At 42.5% G+C, this 11,447-nt stretch overlaps 1 protein-coding gene across 1 annotated transcript; it reads right to left on the reverse strand.

Moving 5' to 3' along the window:
- Nucleotides 1-7,935: 7,935 nt before the first annotated feature.
- On the reverse strand, nucleotides 7,936-8,541 carry LOC123457367 (eukaryotic translation initiation factor 1A, X-chromosomal-like). Its single transcript, XM_045141321.1, has one exon. It carries the CDS (start codon nucleotides 8,469-8,471, stop codon nucleotides 8,037-8,039), a length of 435 nt encoding a protein of 144 aa, XP_044997256.1. The 5' UTR covers nucleotides 8,472-8,541; the 3' UTR covers nucleotides 7,936-8,036.
- Between the last annotated feature and the right edge of the window lie 2,906 nt (nucleotides 8,542-11,447).

Here is an 11,447-nt window from a genome sequence, read left to right on the forward strand (position 1 = left end):
TAAGGACAAAGGAAGCAAGGCAGGGCTGCAGAACCGAGGCCTGAGTGCAGTCAGTCCCCGTGGGTTGACCATAGTGAGGCCACACACACACAGTGAGCCATGTAGCGTCTTCTGGATAGGTATCCTACCATCACAGGAGACCTCCTCATGCCCCACATGTGAGGCGGGTGGTACAATCTGTGAGAGCTGACAAGTCCCTGCTTCAGTACAGCTGCATCCCAGGTACCAGAAACCCTGCATAAACTCTTTGCATAGGTGGCGGGGATAGGGGGAGAAGGATGGCACAAGTTCTATGAGCTGAACTACAAAGTCCAATATACCTGCACCGCACTCCCTTCTGCAAACCAATGTTTGATGGTGCTTCCCCTGCACCTCCGCCCTTCGCCCCCATACCTGGAGCAAGTGGAACAGCCAGTGACATCACAATGCCTCAACTCAACCTGAGACTTAGGGAAATTGTAAACCTAAAGGCGAGGAGGCGCAAAAGATGAGGGGTTTGCAGCAGAATTTATTTTCCTAAGCCTATGTGTAGCAAGATGGTGGTGCAGGTGGCACCCATGGCAATCTGTTAGCAAGTGAGACACCTCAGCATCAGACAGGAGGTTCAGGGCTGGCAAAGGGGCCACAAGGGCTCCCTCATGTTGCTGCAAGGACCTGGCCAAGGTAGCCCACACTCAGCTCCAACGTGCCACCCACAAGTAGCATCACCTGTCCATGTCAATTTCAAATCACAGTACCTTCGCTTTCCTGCAGATTGGGACAGAAAGTTAAAAGCAACAGTGCTAGGCACTAAATGTTAGAAGCAAAAAGTGGGAAGGAGAATAAATGAAGTCTTGGCTATCCTAGCCTCTGAGCTTAACTTAAAATGCTAAAAGCTTTGGGGGTGTGAGAAACAGATAGCCACCACTTCTATGATTAACAAAACTGGGAATTTCTTAAGTTTAATAAGCTTACTATAATTTGGGGAAAGGTGTCTCCATAAGGTGCTCATGGTGATAGACAGGTAGGGATTGTTAGATTAGACCTGTGAAGACATGACAGTTCAGAAGGGGCAGGCTGTTGTCCGGAAAACCCTGAGACTTTATACATGGAAGAATTGGTTAATGAATTAATGGAAAGAAAGAACAGGTTATTCCAGGCACAGAGATGCCTAACCTGCTATTTGGATGAGACCTCCACATTTGGTTGGTTAATGTGACACTTAGGATGTATATAGGAATTCAGAAGATGCCATTAAAGAGAGAAGTGATGTGTTTCAAGTACCTTCTATGTGAATTAGCATGTGCATGCCACAGGGTACATGTGGAAGGCTGAGGACAACTTTCACCTTGCTTGACACAGGGTCTCACTTGTTTCACTGAGTGTATTGTTTGTTTTTGCTGCTTCATTTGCACCATTTTCACTGGCCTGTAAGCTGCTGGATTTGCCTGGATCCACTTCTCCTTACCTTGGAGTGGGTATGCTGTGTGCACATGCCTTTATGTAGATGGTGGGGAATTTAACTGAAGCAGTTAAGCTTGCAAGGAAGTGTCTTTAATAATCTCCCCAGGCCCCTCATTAACATTATTTTATTTAATACATGAAAAATAGCAGGTGTAGTGGCACATACCTTTAATCCTAGCACTCAGGATTTAGAGGTAGGGAGGTAGTAAGATCACATGAATTTGAGGCCACCTTGGGACTACATAGTGAATTCGAGGTCATGCTGGGTTATAGTGAGACTCTACCTCCAAAAAGCAAAAAAAAATAAAAAAACCCACCATGAAAAATAAATCATGATTAAAAACTGCACACAAGATCCAACAGATGTTTCCTGAAAGAAAATGTAAATATAAAACAAGCATGACAATTTGCTCTGCATTGTGGATCTCCAGAAAATATCCCAACTGCAGCGACCTGGTTCTTTACCCAGATAAGAGTCTGTTATCAAAAAGAGAAGATAGATGCTGGTGTGGATGCAGAGAATGGGAAACTCTTCCCTTTCCTTTTCAGGACACTGCAAACCCACCCTGACCTCTAAACCTGTGGGTTTGCTGCCTGCATTAGTAATCCCTGCCTCACCTTCCACCAATCTAGGAAGACTCAGACAACCACAGGCTCAAAAGTTGCTCCACTTTCTTATTACTCACCTAAACATCTTATTTATCACTTTAATTTCACTTATGAAGACCTGAATTGTTACAAGCTTGTATTGATTATTTGTTTGTTTTACCATCTTATGGAAATATGTGTGTAAATGTTCAGAGACCACTTTTGTTTTATTCCTTGATTCTACCAGTCTCAAAAGTTCCCATTTCATTTCTTAAGCCTGCTCTCACTCCAGCCCTGTCTGACCTGGAACTTAATCTGTAAACCTAGATAGTCTTAACTCACAGTGATCTTCCTATTTTAGCCTTTTCTGTGCTGGGACTAAAAATATGGCCAAGCAGGGCATGGTGGTACATATCCCAGTACTTGGGAAACAGAGGTATGAGGATTGCTGTGAGTTCAAGGCCATCCTGAGATTTACATAGTGAATTCCAGGTTAGCCTGGGCTAGAGGAAGACCCTACCTTAGAAAACAAAACAAAGCAAAAAGCCTGGATCACTTTACCTGGCTCATGGAACTTTTATAATGTAGAACAATGTATTTTAAGTACATTTATGGAAACATCAAGTAGGAGTTTTCAAAGTAGAGAAGTCTCTGATACAGGCCTCAGATGTTTTAGGATTCCATCCTTGGTCTATGGGTTGGTGTAAACTAAGATGATTGTTTGAACATTCCAGTAAGCATTTTACCTGACACTAATGAGAATGTTAGATCAAGCAGGGAGGCGGGCTGTGAATACCAACTTATGGGACTGAAGGTCAGCAGACAAAATTTGATTACAAACCTGTAGCAGAGGAGCTTTCCACTACCAGTCTTTCCAATCATTCAATCAGCAGCGTAGAATGTTTAACACAGGCATGGCCTTTTATTTCTGGGAACTTGTTCACAAATCCAGAGCCTCAAACATCCTAGGTAGACAAGGGATTCCCCCACTGAGCTACAGCTACAGCCTGGACACAACATATCAATGCTAAACAGCAAAACATGTATTAACAGTGAGTGTGAACAAGGCCACAGAGAAGCATGTGCCAAACTGATAAAGGAGCTAAGAAGGTGCTTCATATTAATAACTCAGTTGGTCTTATATGAATACATGAAATAGGAAAGGGAGATTATTGCATGAGAGAGAGAACACATGGGGAACAAATAGGGAATAGAGATGTGTATGTGGGGGCAAAGGATCAAAGTGATCTGTCAAGGTGACAAATGTTAACAACTTCCTGTTTCAGTTATCGGCAGAGGTGCCTAGTGAGCACATACATGTTCAAACCTGCCATTCAGTAGAAAGTGCAGAGCTACCACGTATTTTTTTTAAACTCATCATAGCATATATGTTTTAAAAATTACAACATGTTACTCTATTTTCAGACCCTGGGTGTGGATAAGGTGATCTAGAGGGAATGCAGACAAAGAAGTGAGTGCAGGAAACTTTGCTTGGTGGCTGTGGTAGTTTGATTCAGGTGTCCCCCATAAACTTAGGTGTTCTGAATGGTAGGTTCCCAGCTGATGGAGATTTGGGAATTGGCATCTTGTGGAGGCAGTGTATTGTTGGGGGTGGGCTTATCGGTGTTTTAGCCAGTTCCCCCTTGCCAGTGTTTGGCACACTCTCCTGTTGCTATTGCCCATCTTGTGTTGGGAGGGGGTGATGTTCACCCTCTGCTCATGCCATTGTTTTCCCCTGCCATTGTGGAGCTTCCCCTCAAGCCTGTAAGACAAGACAAACCTCCTTTCTCCACAAGCTGCTATTGGTTGGGCGATTTGTACCAGCAAAGTGAACCTGACGTGACTGCAACAGTGGCACATACCTGTAATACAGTACTTGGGATGTGGAAGCAAGAGATTAAAGTTCAATATAATCCTTGATATGTCCTAACTTTGAGGCCAGCCTGGGTGATAGGACACCCTATCTCAAAATCAAACAAAGAAAACCCCACACAGAACAAGTGTATGGGGGACAAGGCCAGGGCAGCAGAGCATGAGAGGGCTCTGTGGAAACTGCACAGGCCCATGAGTGCTGAGCACACCCCTCTTTGTAGGCAGCTGTTCTCACCTCTTCTGGCCATTTGGACACTTCATTTTCTTCCATGCAACCAATCCCCTTTTCAACTTTTATTTTCATTAAGCTTTTTTCTTCCCTTTTGATATCTTCATACATGTTTATAATGTATTTTAAGCTTATGCCAAGCAATTACAGGATTTCATCACACTCCACCTCTCATTAACACACACCTTCATTCATATGATTCTCCATCTTACTTTCTTGCCTTTTTTATTTTTCTTACCCAGTTAAGTTAGGGGTTCTTGCCTGGTAATGTGTTAAAGGTGATTTAACTGGATGGGCACTATTTCTTTGGTCTGTCATTGGTACCTTATTTGGGATGAAAAATCATTTGTTTAGGGCTGGAGCAATAGCTTAGTGGTTAAGGAACTTGTCTACACAGTCATAGGACACAGGTTCGATTATTCAGGACCCATGTAAGCCAGATGCACAAGGTGCTGCATGTGCCTGGAGTTTATATGCAGTGGTCGGAGGCCTTGATGTGCCCTTTCTTTCTCTCTCTATCTATCTTTGTCTCTCACTCTCAAAAGCAACAACAACAACATTTGTTCATATCTCTGCAGAAGTTGATGCAATGATATTCTGGATGTACTATGGAGAGCTGTATGTATTTACAGGACATTGCCCAGGACTAAGGAGAAAAGGAGACTATTCCCTTGTCTTTCTTGCTGTGCAGCACTTGGTGCACAGCTTTGGTCTCCCTCACAGCTGTGCCCAGTGTGCATGTAGTAACAATGTCAGAACACTTCGTGTTCTGTATACTCACCAAGCCTTGTGCTGGTGGGCTATATACACCATTTTGCCTGAAAGCAAAACATTTTCACTCTTTTGAAGCTAAATCTGAGTAATTGTCAGTGTTTGTCTTGTAGCTAGCTAACAAAGGTAAACTCAGAATTCATGAGAATAAAGACAACAAACTACAAATTATGGACAACTTGAAACAAGTTTTTTAAAAAAATTTGTTTATTTTTATTTATTTTTAAGTGACAGGGAGAGAGAAAGAGAATGGGCATACCAGGGCCTCCAGCCACTTCAAAGGAACTCCAGACACGTGTGGCCCCTTGTGCTAACGTGGGTCCTGGGGAATCGAGCCTCGAACCGGGGTCCTTAGGCTTAGGCTTCACAGGAAGCAAGTTTTTTTTTTAAATATTTTTTGTTCATTATTTATTTATTTATTTGAGAGTGACAGACAGAGAGAGAAAGACAGGTAGAGGGAGAGAGAGAGAATGGGCGCGCCAGGGCTTCCAGCCTCTGCAAACGAACTCCAGACGCGTGCGCCCCCTTGTGCATCTGGCTAACATGGGACCTGGGGAACCGAGCCTCGAACCGGGGTCCTTAGGCTTCACAGGCAAGCGCTTAACCGCTAAGCCATCTCTCCAGCCCCATGTTGTAATTTTTAACAGCTCTTTAAACAATATTTGTTACAGAAGCTAAGTAGAAAGGTTTTTGAGTTGTATTATTCCTACCAAGAACTGCATGACACATCCACAATCCCAATACTATTATGTATATCCAATAAAGACTTCAAATTCTGCAAAACACTCTTTTTATTACTGAATTTATTTTGACACAAAGTCTCACTATGTACCCCTGGATGGCCTTAAACTCACAGCAATTCTGCTTCAGCCTCCTGAGTGCTGGGATTATAGGCATGCACCACTATATCCAGCTAGCAAAACATTTTTAAGGTATAGAAGCCAAAATACCTTAGGTTTAGACTACTGATTTAGTCAGGCATGGTGGCCCATGACTTTAATCCCAGCATTTTGGAGGCAGAGGAAGGAGGATCACTGTGAGTTTGCGGCCAGCCTAGAACTACAGAGTGAGTTCCAGGCCAGCCTAGGCTACAGTGAAACTGCCTTGAAAAACCAAAAAAAAAAAAAAAAAAAAGATTCAGACAACTTCCAAGTAAACTAGGGCTGATTTGAGTATCAGAAACTAGCCCTTGCTCTCAGATGCATTCTAAATGCCTTAAGGAACTCCACAGAATAAGATATATGAACTATAAAGATGTCTAGTTAGTACCTCAGATTTTGATTCCAGAGTCTGCACAGATGGGAAATGAAGTCAATGAAGAAAGGGATTGGAGATTTGCTTGTTTTTTGAAGCCACATGAAAGGATTGTGTATTACTTTTCATTAGTGAAACTTTCTCTGGAAATCAACAGAATAAAAGCTCCACAAGCTCTATAACAGGTCTGTTGTTTTATGTTTGCATGATTTGGTGTAGCTTATGAGGTCTGACTAGCCCATCCAGCCCTAATTACATTTCATTAGAAATTGAGAACTAAGAAACAATTTCCCAGTATAAATAAAAACAAAATCCCCAAGTGTACACATAATAAAATATAGTCCTAATACAAAGTAGGGTATGATATCCCCTGCAACATTATTTCTTTATTATTATATTTTTCAGCCATAGCATTTCCCATTCAGAAAGTAGAAACCATCTTTTCATTAAGTTTTTTTTGAGACAGGATCCCAAGTAGCCCAGGCTAGCCTCAATCTGGCTACATAGTTGAGATTGACCTTGATTTTGGATTTCTGAATTTTCCTGCCTCCATTTCCCAAGTGCTGGGATCACAGGTGTGTGCCACAATGCTCAGCTCATTAAGTTTGGTATTCATTCCTTTCTTCCCAGTTTAGGGAATAGGTTAAAAAAGCATTAATCTGTACATGCTGCTATGCACTTGTCTTCATTTACATATATTTTATGTGTTTATAAAAAATTCAAAATCATAGCTTATATGAATATGGCTTCTGAAAATAAAGTAACTTTAAACATAAAATTTTTGTTCTGCAAAAATATTCTACACAAGCCGGGTGTGGTGGCGCACACCTTTAATCCCAGCACTCTGGAGACAGAGGTAGGAGGATGGCTGTGAGTTTGAGGCCAGCCTGAGATTACATAGTGAATTCCAGGTCAGCCTGGACTAGAACAAGACCCTATCTTGAAAAAACAAAAAAAAAAAATTATTATTCTACACACACATGAGCAAAACAATCTTCTTGTTTGGGAAATTTCTTTATGCACGCTAACTGAGAAAACAAACACCAAAAATTATACCATTGTTTCCAATGTTAACTGAATGCTACCTAGTGTTCAATTTTTGAATTACTAGCCTAAATTCAAAATTGGTATTAAAAAGCTTGTTCTAAAAACTACATTTTGGAAATGCTTTTCTGCTCCCACTAAGTTTAGGATGGCAAAATTAGTACAAAAATAGCTACATGCTACTTAAATATGAAAATCAAATCCATTATTTTGCCTTTAAGTATAGATTTCTGCCAGATTTGGTGGTATATGCCTGTAATCCCAATACACAGGAGGCTGGGACACAAGGATCACAGTGATTTTGAGGCCTGCTAATGCTATACATTGAATTCAGGCCAGACTCCGAAACAAAGTGAGACCCTGTTTTAAAACACAATAAAAAACAACCAAACAACCCCACCAGATTTCTGCCTCTTTCAACTGGATCCAAATCTCTAGGCAACTGGAATATACAGAATGACTGTACATTCAACAACTACACAAAAGTAGGGCTTAATCATAATCCATAATCATTACAAGGCAAATAAATGTTTATTCAAAAACATCCATTTACTTACTGGAAGTGGTCAAAGTGGGAAAGGCAGTAATGCATTTTTTCTTATGTGGTCTTCTATCCTAAATTCCATTACATCAACAGAAGAAAGTGGGCTGTTTAATATTTCATTTAAGATAGTTCAACATTATCAGTTTTAAAAGAAGTGACCTTAGTAACATATCAGTCTCCTCAACAAATTACAATCATGAGAGCAAAAACTTTTCCTCGAGGTCTACAGCCAGATTCCAAACTTGTAGAATAATCTTCAGAAAGACTGGAATGTAATATGCCGAGTTCATTCTAAGTATCATCAATGTCTTCGTCATCATCTCCAATGTCATCAAACTGAATTTCATCATCATCTCCAGGACCAAATGTATCAGTTTCATTGGTTTTAGCATGCTCTGGAAGCTCGCCATATGCCTTCAGACTTCTAGCTTCATCTGCATTGTATTTTAAAATTACATCAGCTTTGTTATCCTGGTAATCTCGGAGGCCAACCAATATGATGTCTGAGGTATTTATCCAAACCTTTTTTCTTAATTTCCCTCTGATGTGGCATAACCTCTTTACACCATCAAAACACATGGCTTCTAATCGTCCATTCCCCAACATTTTGATTACCTGAGCATATTCTTGCCCATCCTCCTTGAACACCAACTCTCGCTTTTCAGATTCATTCTCATTCTTACCTCTACATCTATTTTTACCTCCTTTACCTTTATTCTTGGGCATGACTGCACGGTGGTCTCACGCTGTCTCTCACTTGCTTTCGAGTGACCGTAGGGACGGCGAGAAGTCCTCGGAGGGATGACATCAAGTAGCTCGCGGGAGAAAGAAGGGGCGGGAGGCCCAGAAGCCTGCTCGGAAGCTGATAGCCGCGGGATTCTTCCCCATCCTTCCCCTTCTTATTTCTCTATTTCTTAATTTCTTCTTCCCATTCATCTTCCTTCCCACATTTTTCACTTCTTTCCTTTCTTCTCCTCCCTTTCCCTCTCTTTTGTCTCCCTTCCTTCCTTCACTCTTTTTCTTCCTCACTTTTTCTCTTCCTCCTCTGTCTTTTTGCTCTTCTGTTTTCAGAAGGGTGTCTCTACATAGTCCAGACTTGCCTCAAACTCTTGAAACTCCTACCTCTATCTTTCACTGGGATTATAGAAGTGCCCACATCCAGTTTTTTTTTTTTAGGGGGGTGGGGGACATGCATGTGTTTTGTTTGTGTTGATGTGGATGCATGTTCCAGGGCAGTGCACTGGAGCTGGGTTTAGGGCCACATCCTTGCGTTGTCATCAGGGGAGCCCTTGTAGCCCCTCTGCCTCTCCTGGCTCTCCTACCTGCTGTTGGGCGGTCTCACTCTCTAGACACCCCAAGGCCACCTCCTTAGGCCTGCTGACAGATAGAGACTCAGGAATATAGCTCTGCTGCTATCTCTATGTTGCTGCTATGGCCTGCCTTTAAGTTTCAGGTTGTTCTGGTTGAGCCACAGCATTGTGACGTCATGGGCCATTCCACTTGGCCATGATACCCATGATACAGGGAGACTGGAGCCGTCCATAGGTGGGGGGAGACGGCTTGATGAAGGGAGTGGAGTGCAGCTGTATTGGCGCAGAGACTGCAGGTCACAGAGCTTGTGTACTCCTCCAACCACTCAGACCACATGAAGGGGCTCCTGGTGCCTGGGGTGCAGCAACATTGGAGCAGGGACTTTGAATTAAGGAAATATCATATATTTAATTTTTCTAGTTTATATTATTTTAGACAGAATATAATAAATATATCTATAAGAAATGCAAATATACCTAGGACTTTCAGTGAAGTGATAAATGTTGCACTTCCCTCCTCTGAAACTACAGTTGGGGGGGGATTCCTCTGATGGTAGCTAACAACAATTCTATGACTATGAGAGCCTGACACCTTCAGAAGATATATAACTACCTTATCTCAGGAGACAACTGCCTTCACTTAATTGTGTTTCACAGAACCCTACACTTATAGATATAAATCTCTCCACTCCCTAAACATGGGAGAATTCAGACAAAGGATTGTAAAGGATATATAAATCCAGCACAGTCTGAGTTCAGGGCCTCTGCCAGGTTTTTGGCATTAGCCAGAAGAGGTCCACACAGGATAAAGGCTCTCTCCCTCTCTTCAAAGTGAATTTTGCCTGATTATTTTCATTGATTCATTAATTGCTATAACATAGCTGGTGTTGATCGGCCAGGAAACTGAGTCATGAGAGTCTTGCATGCAAACTCTTGGCCCTTTGAGCCACTATCATGGGCATCTAAGATGTTGTCAGGGATGGAGTCACTGAGCAATTTGGAAAGCATGCTCCCTGATGGTTTCCAGGGCCCAAACTCAGATAGGTGTTCTGCATCCCTCCCCCCATGGCACCCGATCTCCTGACCAGACTTAAAAATTTGTAGTCCCACAGGAGGGCATCCTGAAGATCCCCACAAAGGCCACAGGATGTAAGTGGGCTTGTTCTGCAGTACTGTGGCAAAGGCATAAGGTCTCATGATGGGATTGAAATAGTGTCCAATCACAAATCACAAGCAGAACCACTATGGCCAAGTGCTGCAAAGTTCCACTGGACATGACCAGATAAGCATCTGAATGTCTTCCTTCTGAGGTGGCTACCCCATCCTTTGTCTGCCATGTGTCACTGAAACCAGGAGAGGAGCACAAGAGGTGGGAGACCCTGCGATGCCTGTTAATGCATGTGTATATGTGCATGTGTATGACATCCCTGAACATATAAGTATGCCAATTATGGGGAGGCACTGTGATGTCTCCTAGTGTGGGGTGGTGTGTGTGTGTGTGTGTGTGTGTGTGTGTGTGTGTGTGCGTGTGTCTGTGAACTATTTTTGCCCAGGGTCTCTGACTCCTGAGCATAACCTGGAAAAGTCCTGAGATCCCAGGCTGAGGCCTGGAGGACATAGAAGCCTATTAATCTATGAATGGCACAGAGAGTGACTTCTATGCTACAGTCTCTTGGGAAAGGAACAGAGAGACTGGCTTCGGCACAGCTTTGGCCAACACTACTGTGCTTCTGGGCCCCTGGGTCCTAGCTATTTCCCCAATGCTGGAAGTTGATCTGAAAAAGCTGGGTGTTGATTTGGGTCCCAAGCTATTACAGGTTTCCTTGTGGGCCCAAGGTGGAATTCTTGTAGAAATTGTGGAAGAATTTGCTGTAGCTGTTTCAGTACCTTTTGTCTCCCTTGGCCTGTAAAATGGGGGCACTGGGAGAAGGAGGCAGACTGCAATGCAGGTTTACTGGAGGGCTTATACTATGTTACTTCACTGTATTCCTCAGTGGTGAGAGTCCATCAGAAGAAGTTAAAACACTAAAGCTATGGGGGGAGGGTCATTAAAATTTCTGGGTTGCTAGGGCAGCCCGAGATGAAAGGGGAGTAGAAATTAAACTTCTGGCTGCTTACTATTCCTTAGGAGTGAATTATAGGAAGATAAGTTCTTTTCCTTTTGTTTACTAATTGCCTGTTGAGAGGGGATTGAAGCTGTTCCCCAGGTGGCCTGATAACTCCAATGTCATATCTGGCTATCTATAAGCTTGTAAGTTTTATGGTCCAAAAGAATTTTTCCATGAGGTCAGTGGTTCATAAGTCCTTCAGTTATGTTGAAGTCTTATGATAAGGTGGTAAGGAGTATTCTAAGCCATTGTTCCCCCAGAGAAACTGTCTGATGCATTCATGA

The sequence above is a fragment of the Jaculus jaculus genome, unplaced genomic scaffold (genome assembly GCF_020740685.1).
Source record: "Jaculus jaculus isolate mJacJac1 unplaced genomic scaffold, mJacJac1.mat.Y.cur mat_scaffold_39_1_1402899_arrow_ctg1, whole genome shotgun sequence".
Lineage (NCBI taxonomy): Eukaryota > Metazoa > Chordata > Mammalia > Rodentia > Dipodidae > Jaculus > Jaculus jaculus.

Coding starts and splice junctions, on each gene's coding strand:
- LOC123457367 (XM_045141321.1), bottom strand. CDS start 8,471: ATGCCCAAGAATAAAGGTAAAGGAGGTAAAAATAGATGTAGAGGTAAG.